We start from the raw sequence: 20,233 nt of genomic DNA, 5'->3' as shown, positions 1-20,233 counted from the left end.
CTGGAATTCTTTGGGATGAGTTGGAGGAAACAGGGTTGTAGCTGTCTACCTGTGACAGCTCTGTGCCAATCCTCTGTGTGGCTCAACAGCAGTCGACTGCTGTTAGAAACAAGGCTGGTTCTTGGTTTTGCTACGCTCCCTCTGCACTTGGGAGGTACTCGAGCCAAGCTCTTCACTCCCACCTGAAAACCGGTGTACCTGGAGCAGCTTTCCTGTGGGCTGGAATTCACTGCTGGTGAGGACTCCTGCTCTGACCTCTAGTCATGAACCGGGAATTCTTCATGCTCCTCCAGCGGGATGTCAGAGAGGAAGGCTTTGTGCTGCTCCATCATGGCATACTGCACTGCTGCTTGCTCGTAGCTCCGCTTCCCGACAGTCCGTCTCTCTCCTGCACCCAGGCTTTGCGCTGCGCGGCTTGCTGTAGGCTTTGCTGGCTGCAGAACATCCCTTGGCACTCGTCCTGTCATCTCTGGAGCTGCGTCACTAAGTGGGTGGTCAGAGAGGAGACTTGAAGCACCTTCTCTTCACAGCGGGGCAGGAAGAAAGAGTCATCCGAGACCTGTGGGCCCACCTAGTGTCCAGGGGACGGAGGGCTCTCGTGGCATAGGCTGCACGCTGCCAGCGTGGCACGTGAACCCCAGCTCCAGGCTGAGTGCAAGACAGAAGACACGTCCAGTGGTGTGATCCTCATCAGCACTGGACACCACTCTAATCACGGCCTCTTCACGTGAAGGGTTTTAAAACAAACAAGTGAAACGCTCTGCTTTGAAACGGGCCTGGCGTGTTTGCACAGCTGCTGCTGTTTTCTCCAAGAACTGGAAAGCTGTCAAACGTGGGAAGGGACAGGTACCTCAGCAAATCCCTTCTCTGTCCACTGCCCCCTCTTCTGTTGCTTCGAGCTGCTTGGCCAAGGGTGCTCCAGCCAGTCTGGTCCCTCAGGGCGGTGCAGGACCTGGGATAACGTGGCGGGAGCATCTCGAGCGTGGCACGGCGCTGCCTGGAGATCTGCCTTCCCCTCGCCACCGCGGGGACTGGGCTGCAGCTATTGCAGCTCTTCTAACGTTGGGCTTTTTCAGCCTGGCAGTGGTGAAGCTCTTAGTTCAAACTGGCTGCTCCGTCCTGTCAGTTGAAGTAATCAAGTGGGTTTGTTTTTAACGTAATGCCTGACAGCTGCCTGGCTTGTTCCTGCCAGAGCGTTTGCTCTTTGTCCTTGGCAAGGCTGGGCTCTGGTTAACAGCAAGCTTCTGAGCTCTTAAAAGAAAAAAAAAAACAACCATAAATAAATGCCTGTTTGAGGAGCAGAGTCTCTGATGAGCTGCAGATTCTGATGAATAATTGAAGAGGGGTCAGTTTACAGGCCTTGCACACGAGGAACGCAGCTCAGCCTGCAGAGCTGGCGAGCAGCGCTCCGACAGCCCTCACGCACGGCACGCCGACCCGTCCAAACTGCGCCGCTTTCTTCTCTCCCGTTTCCATTGCCCTCGCAGGTTAATGGAAACTGCCTCAAGCTCTGCCTCCAGAAAGCCTCTTTTATTGGGAAAAGAGAAAAAAAAGGTCTTTTACTGTGTGCTGTACCTGGGGGAAACCTGTGTCATCCACCTCCCCATCAGAGTTAAAGGAGTTCTTGAGCGTGCAGCACAGCAAGGGGTGCTCCTGCCAGCCCCTCCTCGGCCAGGCTTCACCCAGCTGTCTGAGCTGGGGGTGGGGAGAGGGCACGGGATTGCTGAAGTCAAGGTCTTTGGGGACCCAGGAAGACGTGTGAGCAAGGCCAGAGCTCTGCCGACGCTTCCCCGGAGGGATGGAGGATTTGTGGGCTCCTCTCTTTGATTGAGGGAAAGATGGAGACGGGCCGCAGGGGAGGGAGTGGTGGCAGCTCCCTTAGCCAGCAGCCAAGGGCTGGCACCAAAGAGGACCCTGAAGAGCGCAAACTGAAGACCTTATTCACACTTGATTTTTGAAGACGTCAGAGTGGACTTGGGTCTCTGGAGCGTGCCGCCCCGGTAACTGGGAGCTCTGAGTCCCCTTGGCTGCGTTTGTTGGGGCGTCACGGGCTCTACAGCCAGCTCAGATGCTGATCCAGCGCTCTCACTGCACACCTAAGGAGTCTCTCTGAAGCTCCTGCAGCTTTACAAGTCTCGGCTTTATTTGGAAACCGAAGCCTAGTTTTGACACGAGCAGTAAATTCCTTCCATAGCCCCAGGCGAAGCTGCAATAGCTTTTTTCCCCCCAGTTGCGCTGTGCTGCCTGCTGGGGGCTGCCATGGGGCTGGGGACCATCCGGGGAGGATAGTCCCAGGTATCCTCTAAGGACTCTGCCTTGCCTGGAGCTCTTTCCCTTCTCCCTTAGGAAAAGCCACTTGCTGCATGCCTGGGGATCCTCTGTGGCAAGAGATGCAGAGACGTTGCCTCCCAGAAACTCCAGTGATCTCCTTGCAATGATGATCTGACACAGAAGGGGTTTCCCAACTGCAGCGTGAAATCCAGGTCCTTCCCTTGCCAGTTCACCCCTTTGGATGCAGAAAAATGAGGGCGTTTATCCCTTGTTTGTACTTGAAACCTCGGTCTCGGTAGAGCTTCTGGTGTGGCTCTGGGAATACCGAATGGACTGTGAACACCAGCTTTTTGTGCTCCCGTCAGCACTCTGAGCCGTGTCGGTATCGATTTCCTTGCCATCAGAGAGGTGTGTTTAACCGGACGGCTCGGGCTGGCCTGGTTATGGCTCGGGACTGTGCAGTGTCCGCTTACAGAGCGGAAGAGGCAACGGCTCTGCACTGGCATCGGGCCAGGGCTGGGGTCAGCGGTGGTCTTTGGGGGTCACCCCTTTTTGTGCAGCAGCACCGGGAGAGGAGCCCCGGGGTCTGCATGTGGACAGAGCAGGGGAAAAACGCTCCTCAAAATAGCAGGTTTTGTATTTTAGGGGAACAGGACGAAACATGTAATTCCCAGTGTTCTGGGTGTCTGTAATCCCCATACTGTTTGGGAAGGGGATGGACAGTGATCCTCACGTCCCGGGCAGGCGTGTGCCTGTGTCCCGGCTGAGCTGTGGAGGGGGCAGCCGCTGGCTGCATCAGTATTTTTTACAAGCGTTAAATGAAGAAATCCTGCTTTGCTCCAGCAGGCACTCGTCATCCTGAACGCTCTCACCAGGGTGTTGGTAACACACAGCTCAGGGTGTGTTTTGGACGGGGTGGGTTTTTTTCGTTTCACACTGCCATACTCCAGAGCCACCACGGAAGTGTGACGGTCGCTTTTCTTTCAATTTATCTCGCACGTGTGTCCTTCCCAGAGGGTGGGAGAGAGCTGGGCTCTCCCAGCGTGCGCATACCAATCCTGGTAGGTACCAAGCAAAGGCTTTACCAAGTCCTGAGGCCACTTTTTGTGTGTCTTGCAACAAGAAAACCGCCGGCAGCATGTGTGTGGTGGGAGGAGTATGGAATTCCTGCGTTCCTGCGATAGAGAATAGTTTCCACATCCCACGATAACTCCAGGGGCAGCAAACAAGCCTCGGTTCTCATTGTGAAACCAGCGTTAGGTTTTATAATTCAGTTAGAAAGAGTTTTCGTCTTTGGTACTGAAAGTTGCAAAACTGCATCGTGCCTAGATCATAGGATAGTTTGGGTTGAAAGGGACCTTTAAAGGTCCTCTAGTCCTGCAGTGAGCAGGGACATCTTTAGCCAGGTGGAGGATAGCGCTTTAATGCTCATTCCTAAGAATAATATTCTTCATTTCGAAAAGCCTTGGCCATGCCCTCCTGGTTTTCCCACCATCAAAGAGTGAGTTGATCTGACTTTGCTGAGAGCAGACCTTTCCTCCTTGCTGGGAAATGTGTGTAGGGCTGCAGGAAGGGGCCGCAGCATCCTTTGCACTTTCTAAAAGGAGACTAATTTGTTCTGTAGAAGCTGCATAATTAACTAGTTCCTTATCTCCTGGCGGTTAAAGGTGTTTTCCTCTCCGGCATCTCATTTCACTGGGTGCAAACTCCTGCCGGCTGCGAGGGCTTCTCTCGCAGCTCCGCGACAGGCTGCAGTGGCACAGGAGAGCTATTGGGAAGTCTCCGTGGGGTTTGGGAACATCTTCTGCCTGAGCTTGTATCTTGAGGCCAAACTGATCCTGGCCAGCTGTGGCTTGTAGTGCCTGGAAAGGGTGGAGATATTTCTTTTATTTATTTTTTTTAAAAGAAATTTGCAGGAGCTGGTGCCTGAATGCCCCTAGAGAGAGCCAAGAGCAGGAGGAGACCAGGGGGTGCAAGGGAAATGCCCGTGCCTGAGCCTCCTGCTCTCCCTGTCCCACAAGGGATCCGAGCTCTCTGGCGTGAAGGAGATATTTTGGTGCTCCTGGTCAAATGAGTCAAAAAGGCTGTTGTGAGGCAGAAGGACTTGCCTTGCCATGGGAGCTGTGCTGTGTGAGGCCACCTTCTGCCTTCTCCCTTCTTCAGCCTCAGGCTTTGCTTGAGAAAACATCTCATCCCTTAATCAGTTCCTGGATCCCCCCAGTTTTGGGGGTGCTGAACCTTCCCACAGAGGTGTTTATGAAACGGGTGTTTATGAAATGGATCCTTTGGGGCTTTCACCCTCCTGTTTCAGAAGAGAAACACATTTTGAACATTAAAGATGCTCCGAGTGCCACCTGCTGGAGTGTGCTCAACGGGGAGCGGTGGCCGGGCAGCCAGCCTGGCAGGGTGCCCTGGGCTCTCGGCCCCTTTGGGGTGACACAGCCTGTCCCATGGCTGCATGCACCGGTACTTGTCACCACTGCCCCGTGCTCTTGTTACTGCTGCTCTCCTCCTCGTTGCCAGAGCGTGCTGGTGTCTGTTTGTGGCCTCCAGGGTTTTGCAGTGTTTCCTCCCTGTGACAGCGCCGTCCACCTCCACGGAAGATGATGTGGGTCACTTTCTGATGTACAGGAGAAGTGAACTTGTTGGTGAGAGAAGGGGCCCATGAAAAAAAAAAAAAAAGGTGGAACTGCTCCATCTAAACACCAAACAGGGTAAAACTGTAGTGTCTTGGTCTGAGTTTTCCCTTTTTAGGGATTTGCTTGTAGCCCCCATTGCGGGGAGCCAAGATCACTGCTCAGAGTGGCAGCAAAGTCCTTCCCAAGAGTCACCGAATTAATTTTACACTGAGCATTTGGCTGCCTCTCTCAGTGGAGAGGAATTGCCCGAGGAAGATGACAAAGTGCTTCTAGGGTGCTCGGAGTCTAAGGCTTTTGTTTTAAGCCATCTGTGGGGAGATTCCTGGTGTTATCCATGCCATGATGGAGTTGGTCATTCGCCTCTCCCAGCTGCCTTGGGAGTTTGAGTAATAGTTTGTGCATGAAGGTAGCGATGAGCGGGATTTCTAGATGCCAGCATTACCGACACCCTCGCTGTGCAGAGGTCTGGCTGGGTGTCCTGGGTTTCTTCTCCCTCACTCGTTTCTGGTTTGTTTTGTTTTGAGGAGACAAATAAAACAGTCCTTGGAGATGGTGTAGGGTGAAACTTGGCTCTTTTCTACCGCAGCCCTGTTCCCTCTCAGTAATCCCGTCCTGCAAACCTCTGGCAGCAAAGCTCCTGCCAGGAATCCGCCCCCATCCTTATCCACTTATCGGGAAGTTCCAGTTGCCGAAGTCTCCGGTGTTCTTTAGCTGTGTTTGTAGAAGTGACTTTGTCCAAGACTTCCATCTTCAAAGCCACCCTGCGGTGGGCCCTTCCTCCCCCAGGCCCTGGCTGCCTCCCGAGGCTTTTGTCTGTCAAAACAGCCAATGCCCTTGTTCAGCGTGAGTTCAGTTGAAAGGACTAACGAAGCTGTCTCTTTCCCTGCAGATCCTCTTGGATTGCTCTAAGAATCTCCCTCTTCTTTTAAGCGCTGTCCTGTTTCTCCCTCCTCCTGCAGAAGCTGTTGCCGATTCTCTAGTGTCTCATAGGGGCATGGGCACACTTCTTCCCTCCATCCGCTGCCTGCTTTTAGAAAACCCCCAGGACTGAATTCTTCTCTTTTCCTGCTCCAAGTGTGCTTGGAAGTGGTTGAGGAGCTCAAGTGAGAGGTCTCGTGTCTTTTCTCCCTGACCTTTTGCAGATGTGGGCACACACATACTAAGCAAAAGTAACCCTGTCTTATAAAATGCGGTAAAACAGTGGTCGGTCAGACCTTCGCTTTGAGCAGGCAGCCCTGCAGTGATGTGGACTGGTGATTTGGGATGATGGGAAACCCAGAGCCCACAAGGTTTTTCCTACCTGGAAGGGAGGGCAGCCGTGGGGCTGTGGTTGCTGTATGGCCCAGGGAGCGTGGGCTGGGACTAAACCCATGGGAACGCGTGTGGGAGAACAGGGCAGAGTCTCCTCTTGGGCTTTTAAATCCGCTTGAGGTTTCAAATGATTATTTTTTTTCTTTAATTGGGTGTGTGTAAGCAGGGGAGAGATGGCTTTGGTGTTGAATCTTTGAATACAACCTTGATACGGCGCTGCTGCCGAATTAGATAAAGTGAAACCCTTGAATTCTCCCAGGCGTGCAGTTGAATGAAATGGGTCTGATCTCACAAAATGTTCTGCTTGGCTGCACTTCTGTTTTCAACCTCTCTGCTAAGCTGTAGTGAGCAGCAGGCCAGGAAACACCTCCTTTCCTGAATAAACATGGAGTAGCAGCACCTGCTCGCTCTGACCTCTCTAACTCTTGCTCTCCCCTCCCAGCAAAGCCCCAGGAGTGGCGGTGGGCTGACGTGGTGACCGTGCCACGTGTGGGGTGTGAACATAGCGCAGGTCCACGGGGACACATCTCAGCTCCTGAGAAGTCCCGGGGCAGTCGCAGGCTTCTCGAGAGGCGCTGCTCAGAGGGCAGGTTTCCTGTGGGGGTAGTCGGCGTCACCTGCCTCGCTTTCCTGGAAGGTGGAGGATGGCAACAAAGCGAGTTAAACTCTGCAGCTGCTGATATGACCCTCTCGTTGCTGTGGGCAGCACTCCCTCTCGTGTCAAAATGGCTCTGCCTGGAGGCACAGCTCCCTTCCCTCCGTCCCCGTCTCTCTGAACAGGTCCAGCCCCTCCTCCCTGCTGGCTGGTGGGTCCCTTCACACGCAGGTACCGCAAGCTGAAGCCTTTCGCTTTCCAAGGGTGTCTCTGCTCAGGGAAGAACAGCGCTGCTCAGGGACAAGTGTCCCACAGGATTTCTCAGTCTGGGGGCTCCCAGAGGGTGATGCACCAAAGAAGCGCAGCCAAAAGTACGTAGTTGTAGCCAGTTCTTTGGTTGCAAGTGAGACCAACCGTCAGCCTTGCCCAAATAAGGCCTTTGCAGGAGAACAGACAGCGGCTGGGGAGGTTTCTTTGCTTTGTTTCTTCCCCTTTTTGAGAACCACCACTTTAAAAAAAAGTTCCAGACAGAGCAGCCTTTGCCTCTCTGCTCTTTACAACAGCAAAAAGCAGACTTGCTTCCTCTGCAAAACTGCGCCGTCTCTTGCTTCCCATTTATTTCAAGCTCCCTCCAGAGCGGGAGTCGCTGCTCTGCAGGGAGGTTATTGCTCTGGAGTACACTGCATAGAATAACTTCATGCAGAAGTTTGGGAGTGTGGAGCTCCCACTCCTGAGGCTGGCACCCAGGAGCAGGCTGCACTGGAGGGGGCTGCAGGAGGTGCAGCCCCGGCGGCTGCATGCCGTCAGAGGTCGTCTTCGTCCAGTGTTTCCTGGGCAGCAGCTGAAACCTCTGCCGAGACATCCCTTTGGTCCAGCTTGGGGGCACCAGTCCCACTTCTGAAGCGTATTGAGGTGACAGCAGCGCTCTCTCTTCAGGCAGCAGTTCTTCACACCGTCACCTTCCTGTTTATGAAACCCTGATCCTTCCTGCCAAGGTGCTGTTCCCAGTGCGGGGTGGGATGTAACTGGATCCTGGCAGGAGGCAAAGGCAGTCCCTGGTTATTCCGATTTAAATCTGTAGAGCTAGCAAGTGTCCTGTTTTGTGGAGCTGATGTTGGGACTTGCCGGAGCTCAGTCCTGCAGTCTTGCCTGCTGACACAGGATTGGATTACAGCGTCTTCAAACCGTGCGCTGGGAACCGTTTGTATCTGGCACGACGATTTGGGGATCGTCTTTCCTAGGACTGATGTGCCAACGCCAGCAGGTTCACGCAGAGTTTACAGCCGGGTCTTGGCACTTCGGTGCCAGCGTCTGGCCCACCGCCGGCCAGACAGCATCATCTCGCTTCTCCCAGGACCCACGGGTGCAGGAACAGAAGGAACAGAATTGGCAAATCCAAAAAGTCACCAACTTTTTGCTTTTCAGGCATAAGGCTTAGAAGTGACTTAATTCTGCCCTAAAAGCATCAAACTCACCCGGGATGTGATGGAGAAAGGCTCTTGCTTCGGCTCAGCCCGTGTGTCTCTTGCCCTTAGACCCACAACCTGCCTATTGGCGTGCAGCTGCCTGCGCTGCAGTTTCCTTTGGTTTGTGCTTCTTGCTTTAGATTTATTGCCTTATCTTGGGATTGTTACCTGCTTGGCTGGTTCTGGTCCCTTCTCTTTGGAGCAGAGACGGCGAAGCACTGGAGGCTTGCACTCTTGCAGCAGCCTTTCCCTCCATGGCTGTTAACTGCGTCTGAAGCAAAGAGCTGATGGCTTCTGCTTCTGACCAAGACTGGTTTATGGTCTCTAGGTTTAGCAGAGAGGCTTCAGGACAGGCTTCTTCCTTGTGAAGAGCCTCAGGAATTCAAAGCGCTGTTTCTAAGGGAGAAAAGGAGCAGGTAGGCTGAGCCTGGCAAGGCAGGACGGGGTGAGGATGCAATTCTTTGTGTCCGTGTTAACACACAGGTCAGAAAACTGCTCAGAAGAGAGGCCAGACCATGAACGAGTGTACTGCATTGTACCGTCGTACTGCATCATCACCCTGAAGCATGCCTGCCTTCTGCAGCTGCTTTAATGCCTTGCACGAGCTGCAGCTGCCCAAATGTAAGCTGCAGCTTCTGTGTTCCTCTGCTGCAGAATTGTTTTGAGATCCCTTGTGCCTCCTGCCGCCGAGGAGGGAGCCGTCTCCTCTGGGAAATCTGCTCTGGGAGTGGGACGGAGCTATTGGGATGCTCCATGTAGACACAGCGGCAGCCTGGCAGCAGTCTGAATGCTGCGGGCCAGGGCAGCATGAAGCAGCTTCACAGCAGCGAAAGTTGCATGGATCTGGAAAGAAGTTTGGCAGGAACTGTGACTTTTTTTAAGGTCCAGAGTGGGGACAGCTACAGGGATTCTGTAAGACAGCAAAGGACCTTGCAGCGAGGCTGGTGAAACAGCTGGGTAACTTTTGAAACCATCTAGGGCCTCTGTTTTGCATAGATGAAATGCAGATGGCCTCTTGATGGGAACTGGGAGTAGGCGTGGCTCCACCTTTTCCCTGCAAACGTAGAAATTGGGAGAGAACTGATTCAGAGCCACAGGGCTGAAGACCTTCTTCCCCCTCTGCTCTGCTCCCCGCGTCTGCACTGCCTCACTTGGCCAATTCCCAGCTCCTTCCCACTCCAGCCGTATTAAGGCATCCCTGGATGTATAAGAGGAGGGTGCAGAGCAGCGCCTCGGTGCAGGAGCTGACCCCTGAGCAAGCGGGCGGGATTGTGCAACCTCCCCTGAGGTGTCAGTGTGCAAACGTCGCGTGGGGCCTCGCAGAAGCGTCCCAAAGACCCGCTACAGCAGATGACCAAGCGGCAACTCTGACGTGGGGCAGGGACAAACCAGGGAAGGGTGCGGGAGCTGCCTCCTCCTGGCCCCTTTCCTGGAGACCTGCAATTCAGCTGGTCCTGCAGGGAGAGCAGTTGTGCTGGGCTCAGGATTTGTGCTGCTCAGAGCAGGGGTGGCGTAACTTTGGGGAAAAAAGCTACACAGACTCTCAGTTGCTTGTTGCTGCCTCGTGTAGTGACTGAAATCGCTCTTTCTGTGCCTGTTTTCCTGTCTGTGACGTGGGGGACTATACTGATCCTCTTGAAAAGCCTGCTGAGATTTGCTGATGGAAAGAGCCATGCCTAAGCACCCGTAAAGCCATCCAGTGTTTTCATTTGGCTGCTGGTATTGTGCAGCCATCGCCACACAATGCAATTTCCCCATACGAAACCGCAGTTTCCTCTCAGCGAAAACTCCCAAAATACATCCCAGTGACATAACTACTACACTCGGGGTTCTCGTGCCGCTCTGGGTGCTGCAGAGTGCTCTAAGTTCAGAAGCCAGCTTGCAAAGTATGGGAGAATAGCAGCCTAAAGCTTTGGAGATGCTGAGGCTCCTCTTTCGCATCAAGCCAAGGATCCAGGAGGCAAGTGTCTAGCTGATAAAATTATCTGCTCTGCGTACAGTACTGTGCTCTGTCTCTTCTGCAGGATGCAAGAAGTTGGTGAATCGCCTGACCTTAGAGAGCCAGACCTTATCCAGCTTTATTTAACAACTTCTTTTCTGGAAAAGGCATTTCTGATGGTAGAACTGCTTTCTAAGAAGTGTCTCCCCTAGGTGCTGCCAGAATTTGGGAATGTTTGGGGACCAGAGCATGTGTTGAAGCAACAGAAATTAAAACAGCTTCTGGTTAGTTGTTGATGAATAGGAAGCAAAATGCCAAAAGCATAATCTGTTTCTAGCTCTTGCAGGTTTTTGGGTTGGTTTTTTTTTCCTTGCATTTAGATGTGACTGTCTCAACCAGCAAAGTGACAATACGCGAGTAAAAACAAACCTGTCTCTTGGCTCCTGGCTTGTAAAATCCTTCCTCAAAAAAGGGGAAAGTAGGAAAGAGGACTTGTATTTTGAACTCGGTGTTGGAAAAAAAACCCACCCCACTGTATGTATGTCCCCAGCCCCCGATCTAGGATGACTAAGCCACCCGTGCGGTTCGAAGGCGTCATTGGAAACTTCAGAAGAAATTGTCTCCTCCTCAGACTTGAGCGACCTCCTGGGCTCACACCTGGCCGGTGGCCAGGGGTATCCTTTTCTTTTCCAGGAGCAGCAAATATCGTTCCCCAGTGGTGCAGGAATCTGTGTAAAATGGCCTCCCCGGAGGCTGTGGGTGTCAGAAGATGGCTGGTAGCTCACAGGAGCAGTGTCTTGTGCTGGTAGGGTGGACCTGCAGAGAGATCCGTGCTTGTGGGAGAGAAATCGATCCATCCCCGTCCAAGGCAGGGTTTGGTGCCTGCTCGCTGGTGGGAGCTGTGAAGGAGCTGGTTTCCCTGTGGGTGGGTGTGATCCCCAGGCGGGGGACCGCTGAGGTTTTTGTGATCGCTTTTGGGCGCTGGGGAAGGGGTTTTGTTGTGGCTTTGGTAGACGGGTCAGCCAGGCTTCCGCTTCCCGCGGCGGCAGCGGGACAGCCACCTTCTCCCAGCCCCAAAGAGATCTTGGCTGCTCCCGCAGCAAGGGCAGAGCAATGGAGGGGAGAAAGGGGAAGGACTGCAAGGGCCCCCTGATTCTCTGATTCGGTCCTTCCGGAGCTGAAAATCAGTTAATTCTTAACTCTAATCTCGCTGTTTTCGCACAGCTTCTCCCTTCCCTCAAGGCTTGCTTTTTCTTCTCTCGCCTCTCCATAGCTCCTGTCCTACTTTCAGGTCGCTCTGCCTTGCCCTGTGCCCACCCGGTTGACGTTGCTGGCGCCGAAGAGCCCTGCCAGCGCCCCGGGCTCCGTCGTGGTGACGGACTGCGTGAAAAGAAACAAGAGAAGTCACAGCTCGAGTCTCTCTTAGCTCTCTTCTGTCTGCAGTCACATGAGTTTTATCTCATCCACAGCCAAAGAGTTGAACCTCTCAGTGGAAATGTTTCAAATCTGATTCGATTTGGGGGGGGTGGGGTGATTTTGCTGGTCAAACTTAGCCCGTTATCTAAAAAACAGGTGAAAGAGTAACATCTATGCATGTTCATTAAAATCCAGCGGGCTTGGGACTGACCTTGCAAAAACCTACTTCTTCCCTTAAGTCTGAGTTTTTGGGAGAGAAGGAGCCATACCCTAGCTGAGAAGCATTTCTTTTTTGAGCTCCCTTTAAATGCTTCTGCATCTCTCCCTTTAAGGGTTCACAGAATTGCATTTGGCCCCAGAGGCAGCATAAACTGACGTTTCTAGTGCTGCTCGGGGAGCTGTCAGAGCAGCTGGGCTGGCCCTGCCCTGCCCTCGAGGGATGTGGTGAGTTTTGGTATTTGAATCTGTTCCTTCTGGTTGCTTTAGAAACGCTGAGCGTGCCCCTGGAGAGATCTCTCTGCCGTGGGGGTGCCAAACTTCCCTGCAGACCCAGGACGCCACTACCAGACGAGATGCTTTTGGAGTTTGTCCAGGTGTAGCTGAGAGTAAAATCTGATCTAGACGTTAATCAACCTGACAGAAATTAATTCTCTCTTCTTGGCAGTGGTGCTCTGATTCTTGGGGAACATGTGTAACCGCGTGTCCTACTCCACCGCCCGTCAGAGTTTATCAAAGCCCATAACAGCATCTGGCTCCAACTGCTCTCCTGGAGCCACCAACACAGCTCGGAATCGCATCCCGAGGAGCGATGTCTGGTGGGACACCACCAGCGACCGCAAAGAGCTCGCCTGGTCTGGCTAAACAAGTTCGTTGGGAAAACTGTAGTGGAGTATCGCAGCCCCTCTGTGTTGACACACATTTCTTGTCCCGCAGGCAAAATCAGACATCACTTGGATAGAGAAAGACCTTGTGGACTCGGCAGACAAGGTAAGAGAGCCTGCTGCAGATGGGCATCTCAAGGAGACTCTTGCATTTAATTTGCACTTTGTCCCATGATGGGTCATCCCACGTGTGCGAGGGCGTAAGCAGAGCTCACAAGGACCTCTCTGGAAACCAAACCCTTCCTTGCAGCACGCCCCTACCAGCCCGTCTCAGCTAGGTGGGACTGCTAATACAGAAAACACTGATTACTCACTTGCCCATGTGACATCCTGGACTTCACTTCATCCTCCTCCTCCTTCCTCCCCACACCAAACCCCTTTCCGTGCTGTCATTTATGTCTCCTGTGGCTTTCTGATCTTGTCAGCTTGCTGGGGCGGGCGCTCCGGCGTTTTAGTCGCGTGGACGTTCAGCGGGGTTTTTGGATTGCTTTTCTGAGGCTCCTCTCCCCGCGCTGAGCGCCTAATAACGCAACATGCAAAGTTATCTTGGTTGGGACGAGATCGATCAGCCCTTGCCCGGCCCACGCGCAGAGCGCTGGCTGGCTGGCTGGCTGCATCTCCTGCGCGGCCGCGCTGAGCGACGTAAGGCTTCCTTGGAAGCGGGGATGCTCGTCTGCAGATGGCCCGTGGTGGACGCGGGTTTCTGCTTCGCTGGGACTGCGGCAGAATGAAAGAGGCAGCAGTGTGAACCGAGCCTCCTGTGCTCAGCAGCTGCACGGTGCTGTTTCACGCTGCTCTCTGGCACCTACTCCCAGCTCTTTGGACCTCATCAGCTATCGAGGTTGCCTCTGCGGAGCTGGGACCGGCTGCCTTGCTGGTCTTCAGTCATTTGTTTCTTTCGTTATTGGTTCTCAAAGAGCACGTTATGGATGCGGAGGAGGCAAGACAGTCATAAGTGGTCTGTCTGGGTCCAAACCGAGATCCTCTTTTCATACTCTGCACCCTCTGGAGAAATTCAGAAATCAGTGCTGACGCGGGGTTATTTCTGATTGCAAAGGTGCGTGGGTGTCTCTTTACTCATTTCAAGGGGTTTCTTTCTTCCCTGCGCTCTCTGGGGTCTGGCTGCAGAAAATATCTGTCTGTCCTGACCCAGGGGAAAGGTCAAAGGGGAGCAGGCTCGGAGAGGGAAGGAGGCAAAACAAGCAATCTAAATACCTCTCCTCTGTCCTGCCAGTAAATCCAAGCAGCAGTGGGTTCAGATGCTGCCTGCATCAGAAATGCCCTTAAAAATACCTCGCGTGGAACTTCCCAGGGTGGCTCTTGGATAGCTCCAGCATCCCCGGCAAGGACTCTTGTACAGCATAAAGCAAATAGAGGGCTGGATGCAAATCCTAGTGATGCCAGAGGATTTGCCCATGGGATCGATGCACCCTGCATCCCATCGTGGGTGTCCCTTCATCCCTGTGCCAGTGTGAGAGCAGAGAGATGTGCCACTTTCTGAGGTTGTGTCAGGCTTCTGTGTGGGTTTTCATAAGTTTTTCTCTTCCTTTTTAAAGAGTAAGTGGCTTCTCGGAATATTCCCCCGTTGTGGAAATACCCCCAAAGCTCACAGCCTGACAGGAGATTCATGCAGCACTCAATGAAGTCACTTTTACTAGACCATGTAGGTTTTCTGTCAGCATCTTGTCTAAACCAGGGAACCCAAATGTGAGCGAGGAGCTGTGAGATTTTTTTTTTGAACCAAAAAAAAAAAAAAGCCCCAACCACAAGCACTGTTGCTGGGGAGTGAGAGCGTGAACCTGCCTCCGTGCGACCGAGTCGCTTGTCTCCACTGCGCATCTGCCAGCTGGGCTTTAACCACCTGTATCTCCTCCATCCGGCAACCTCAAGCGTGGGACGTCCACGCAGCGCCGCGGGAGCCTCCCCGATCCCCGGGAGCCGGCCCTGCTTCCCGGGGAGTTCGCGGGGGTGGCCGTTACCGGGGCCGTGCGATGTTGATCGGGATGGGAGAATGGAGAGGGACCCTAAACTTCCTCGCATCTGCGCGTTCCTCGCGCTCTGGCTGCAGAGGAAACATCGAGCCAAGCCCTGCAGCCTGCAGCTGCCTGCCCCCAGCCAGCTCTCCAGCCCGGTCAGTACTGCCGCTAGCTCGCGTCGCTTCGCTTGGGGTCACTGGTTGCTCGTCCAGGTGGGCCGATGCTTCAGAGGGATGCTCGGAGCAGCCTGGTTTGCTTTCCTTTTTCTGCCTTCTGGGGTCGTTTGCTTAATGGTGCCGTTGGAAGAAACCTGTCTCGGTGCAAGCCAAGCCTGTTTGTGCTGCAGCTCGGTGGCACGCAGGTGCTTTGGTGCTGGAGACTTGTTCTGGTGTGCTGCCAAACAGGCTGTAGGAGCCGGTCTCCAGAGTCCTAACTGTTGAATTGCACCTTATTGGATGAGTCCATGGGAGGAAACCTCCCTTGTGTCAGCAAGATGCCAAACGGCATCTCAAAGCTTCTCTCAGAAAGCTATCGACGTCTCCGCTGATGCCGCTTTTGGTCTAGTTGGTGTGTCCGTACGTTTGCCGACGCGGTCTGGCTGGCAGGCTGCGCATGCAAATGTCTGCCTGCCCTCAGATACCGTTGGGGCTGCTGAAAGCACTTGCAGTTAAACCCACTGGGTCTTGCTGTGGGCCAAGGCAAAGAATTCCCACGGCTGTGAAAACAGGGTGCTCAGCAGCTCCCGAAGAGCTGCGGTGGGAGGATGGGTCCAGATGCCTCGGAGGTGGATGCAAGAGTTCATTTTAATTTTCCTCTCTGCATCGGTGTGTGATGCTCCCGGGTGAAACGTGAACGGTTGTGCAAGTGCTGATGCTGTGTAGACCTGGTTTCTCTCTAGTGTTTTCATGAGGATGGGCAGGAGGGAAAGAGCCTACAGCTTCCACTGGTGCCATCCCCAGGTCTCTCCCTGCTGTGGGGTCACTCCCTGGAGAGCTGAATGCAAGGACTAGCAGGAGGAGACCTCTTGGCTGACTCCCGCTCAGGCTCTTGGCTAGAAGTGGGAAGCTGTTCCTAACCACCAGCCGTCTGCCACGGACTAAGCCTCCAAACAAACCCAGAAGTGTAAGGTGGCAGGTTTAAGCTGGGGGATCATATGGAACATGAAAACTTGTTGTTACAGGGATTATAAGATCTTTCTTGTCTGTGATCACCGAGACCAGCAAAAGGCAGGATGCCACGGGGGGAGCTCCTGTCCCCCTGCCCTCTCCCCGTGCTCAGTCTGTACGTGCTGCACCGCTGAGAGCGTGGGCTTCTCTGCTAGGTCTTAGTGTCTGAATCATGCAGGATCTTGAGAGAGCAAAGCTACCGACATGGAAACAAAGCCTCTTTCTAGTCTCGAGAAAAGCCAAGCATGAGAGCAGGAAGGGAAGGGTGCTCGGTGCAGGTAGGCAACCACATCCGCGGGTGCTTGGCAAGGCCGCCCTCCCCGAGAAGGTGCTGGGAGGGTGAGGAGTGGGCTGGGGTGCAGAGGAGGGGCAGAGCCTGAGACTTGGTTCCTGTTGTTTTTAAAAGCTGCTTTGATTAGGTGGGTTCCAGACCAAGTATCTGAACAGTTTCAGAAAACAAAGCATAACTTTGCCCCCCCCGCCAGCTCTGCAAGGGGAAAAACTAAATAGTAGTCCCAGCTTTCTGGCAGCCTCTGATGGCTACATCTGCCCTAGGGTCAAAGAGCAACTGAGTTTAATGCCCTTTGGAACATAATTGCCGGCCTTCGGGTCCAAATAGCAACCAGCCCACGTCCAACACTGGATAACGTGGGACTGAAGTGCTGAGAAGCCTGGACTTGCCCTTACAAGACCTACAGCCACGAGGCATTTCTGGCCTGAGTAAGATTCGTGTCTGTAGAAGTGGGAGGTTGAGTCCAGCCTGTGGGCTCTCCCCGTGGTGAGTTGGGTGAGGGGCTGGAACGGGTCAAGCTCAGAGGAAACCTAAGCACAGATATACTGGCTAGGTATGATCAAGAGAAGTAGAGGGAAAGGCACAGCTGGAAGAGTGGTAGTGTAAGAAGTGTCTTTGTATTTGGGATGCAAATAGAAAGCAGCACAAGGTGTTTCTGTTGAGCTGAACTGTGGCCTTTTTGCACCAGAGGTATGGACAAGGTTTGCTGGGGAAAAGGAGGTGTTTCAGCATCACCTCAGGGTCCGTGGCTGCTCTAGTGTGCTGGCCTAGCTTCGTCAGAGAGTTTATTCTAGATACTGCTGATTAAATCTCTTTTTCTTCTTTATTTTTTTTAAATTAAAAAAAATGTGTTTTAAACAAAACATGTGCCAGAGACCTTGGCTTCCCCTCAATCTTCTTGAAGGCTTGAGTCTGTTAAAGCATCATCTGTATGTGCTGAAGATGCACTAAGACTTATGTTGCAGAGTTGCTCAGATTGCTGAGCAGATGGGCTCCAACATGTCTGATTTCTGCCAGCCCTGGCCGTGTTTTGACAACAGTGCTGTATTTTTGTGTTGTGGGATTTTTAGTGGCATAAACACTCCTGTTTTTGCTACCAGTGCTTTAAAAAAAAGGAAGGTGCTTTTCAAGCGCTCTTCTGAAATGCAGTTCAAAGGGACGCAGCACCTGTGGTGCGAGGAGCAGAGCCTTTGGGGAGAGCGCAGGATATTTATCAGGGCTGCCTGGTGCGAGCCTGCCGCTGACTTCTTTATTCCAGATGTTGAAGCCAGGAGATACCTGTGACAAGCACCAACTTTTATGGTTCTCTCAGATGTGGTTCCTGTGAGTCTGTAGCTACAATCCTTGTTCCTTAATCCGATAAGGCTTGCTTTCCCGTGTTCAGGAGTATATTCCCAGTCAACCGTGTCGCCTCTTTTTCAGGGTGAAGGTGTTGTGAAAGAAATCAACATCACGCACCACGTGAAGGAAGGCTCCGAGAAAGCCGATCCTTCGCAGTTTGAGCTCCTGAAGGTGCTGGGACAGGGCTCTTTTGGCAAGGTGAGCTCACTTCTTGCTGTGCCTCGTGCCAGATAAATGATTTTGATGGCGAAAGGGACTGTCCCCAAGGAAACCGCTTACCTGATTCCCACCAGATCCTGAGAATCTGACTGATGAACCCACTTAGCAAACGGTTGCTTCTGGCCTCAAAGGCAGCTCTAGCGATGCCTTCTCATAAGGGCCAGCCCGTGTGCCCAGAGCTCCCCTGTAATTCGTTTCTCAGGTGATCAGGAGGAAAGGAGGAGCATCCTGCTCGTGACTGCAGGTGTCGCCCAGGGCAGAAGGACCTCCTGCAGCTCTCTAGCTGGCTGCCGAGCTGTCAGTTGAATTGAGGACTTGGAGGACTCGGGCGTGTTCCTCTCTTCTCAGAAACGCTGCTGTGTGCCAGAGACTGGGTTTGGCCCCTGTTTACGGTCCAGTTTCCCTTCTGTGAAGGGGGAAGGAAGTAGCCTGTAACTCTTATCTATGTGAATGTGTAAATAATCCAGGTCTCTTACAGACCATCTGCTCACACATTAAATCAACTTCATGTCAATCAGTTCCCAGCGCTCACAGCGAGGGCTTGTACAAGGACTCTGCTGTTGCCTGGGCAAACGCAGCAGCGGCTTTATGCAGAAGAAAGGTGATGTGTTTTTGAAGCTGCCTAAAAGCAGGTAGAATGGGACATCAGGGAAGGGAAGGAGGTAAAAAATCCAAAGAGGGCGCAGGACCTGGATAATAAGGAGTTGATGTGGGCTGTCAAACCAGGAGGCTTTGTGGTACGTTGAAGCATCAGTGCTTCAAGCTCCCAGGCATCAGCTGCAGCCCCACGGGAACTGCAGGAGTGAGCAAGAGGTGTGGAAGACTGGAGAGGAGGAAAGTGCAGTATAAAAGCATGAGTGCTGTAATGGCTGGAGATAGGGGGTGAGAGGAGTCTACACACAGCAGTTTCCTGAAAACCTCATGGGGTTTCTCATGGAGAGCTTGAGGTACATCTTAACAGTCCTGTGGCCAGCTGCTTCTTGGGGTTACTGTGAGGTTTGCCACTCTGGGAGGCATCCAGCTCCTACTGCTCATGTTTAGTGCTTGGTGAATGTGGTGTTCTTCTGCCTCAGGTTTTCTTGGTGAGAAAAATAACACCGCCAGACAGCAACCACCTCTATGCCATGAAAGTGCTCAAGAAGGCGACGTTGAAAGGTAGGAGACTCTTACTGCCATCGTCTTATCCTCCACGCCTTGAAGAGCATTGGGGAAATGTCACAGCAGTCACTGCTGGCCCCAGGGTGGTGTGGGTGAAAGAGAAGTATCTTTATCTCAGCCAAACAGCCTCCTTTTCTCTCCATCTGTAAAAGACCCTTACTGGAGTGATGGAGGTGGGAAAAGATCTGGCTCAAGCCGCCTGGTCCTAAAGGGCATAAGGCTGGGGACAAGGCTGACTCCGGGGTACCACGTGCCACCTCCTGTGTCTGAGCCGTTCCTCTCTCTTCCCACAGTGCGTGATCGAGTAAGGACAAAGATAGAAAGGGACATCCTGGCTGATGTAAACCATCCCTTTGTGGTGAAACTCCACTACGGTGAGTGTGGAGCTAGTTGGGACACTGGGAGAGGGGCTGCAGGCTCGGGCAGACACTGACTGCTTTTAAGCACAATGAAGATGCTACTACAGGCACACAGGCCATGAGCAGGTGGATGAGCATGAGGCATCCAGCAGCAGGCTGCTTGGAGGATGCTAAGACCCTCTCATGGTCCCTAACAGGCTTCTGGAGATACCTGAAAGGGGGAAGAGGCCTGGATCTGTCTGTATCCCTCAATGGCTGTGCTGCTCTGGAGCCGTCACAATCCCCTTAACACAAATCCTTTCCTGGAAAGGCCGTTGGTCCCGTGCCTGCTCTAGCTATTGAATGGGGAACAGAGCACAAAGCGGGAGAAGAGGTTTAAATATCAAATCCTTGGGATTAAAACATTAAATCAGGAGAAACTGAGAAAGCAGAGTTAGCTAGTCAAGCCAGAGCTTGGCAAGATTAACGCTCTGATGCTGAGGAAGGCGAGGACACCTTCTTTCCCTGTAAAGTGAGCAGTGCCTCTCTCAGGAAAACAGCCCTTTCAGCCAGACCTCCCTGGCTGAAAGGGAACCAAAAAAATGAGGATTCTCTGCAGTGCCAGAGTGCTCCTGGTGAGCTCCCACTCCAACGTCACGGACAGGCGATCTCACTTAGCCCAAATAATTAGCCCTACCTGTGTTTAACCTAGTAACCACACAGGGCATCTGCACAACTGGAGCCGTTGGGGTTTAAGTGACTAATGTAACACCACGGAGCCTTCCCTTAGCGGAGGGGTCTGATTCCTGCTCCGGCTTGTGTTTCAGCATTCCAGACGGAGGGGAAGCTGTATCTCATCTTGGATTTCCTCAGAGGAGGTGACCTTTTTACTCGGCTTTCCAAAGAGGTGGGTACGCTCTGGCATCTCGGTGGGTTGCTGAGGCTCTGGGTTCATCTGTGCTTAATTGCCTGGAGAAGCGATTGACCCTTGGAAAGCCTTTGAGAGGGGTGGAAACAACCTCCAACCTGTTGCAAGCCCTGAGCTGACAGGCAGGAGAGGATGTCTCAGGAACCCTGTCCTGTGGCAGAAAAGCAGCCGCGTAGGAGGCAGGTATCACCTCTGCTGGGTATCACGTTAAGAACAAAACCAGGCGAGAACCGTGCTCTGCTGCAGTGTTGGCTGGTTGTGTCGCCTTGCTGGGACGGGGCGAGGGCAGGGAATGGG

The 20,233-nt window shown here is 53.1% G+C and overlaps 1 protein-coding gene across 1 annotated transcript in view; it reads left to right on the top strand.

Annotated features, from left to right (window-relative positions):
- RPS6KA1 (ribosomal protein S6 kinase A1) overlaps nucleotides 1–20,233 on the top strand; it is a 39,988-nt gene that overhangs the window by 10,896 nt on the left and 8,859 nt on the right. The window contains exons 3-7 of the mRNA XM_086479823.1: nucleotides 12,571–12,624; nucleotides 17,375–17,491; nucleotides 18,586–18,667; nucleotides 18,964–19,044; nucleotides 19,836–19,915. Of these exons, the coding sequence (XP_086335949.1) occupies nucleotides 12,571–12,624; nucleotides 17,375–17,491; nucleotides 18,586–18,667; nucleotides 18,964–19,044; nucleotides 19,836–19,915 (414 nt within the window). The remainder of the gene's footprint in view (nucleotides 1–12,570; nucleotides 12,625–17,374; nucleotides 17,492–18,585; nucleotides 18,668–18,963; nucleotides 19,045–19,835; nucleotides 19,916–20,233) is intronic.

Source organism: Leptosomus discolor, chromosome Z, assembly GCF_034619465.1.
Source record: "Leptosomus discolor isolate bLepDis1 chromosome Z, bLepDis1.hap2, whole genome shotgun sequence".
Lineage (NCBI taxonomy): Eukaryota > Metazoa > Chordata > Aves > Leptosomiformes > Leptosomidae > Leptosomus > Leptosomus discolor.
Note: the sequence above shows the minus strand (reverse complement) of the source record. Positions and strands in the feature narration are given on the sequence as shown.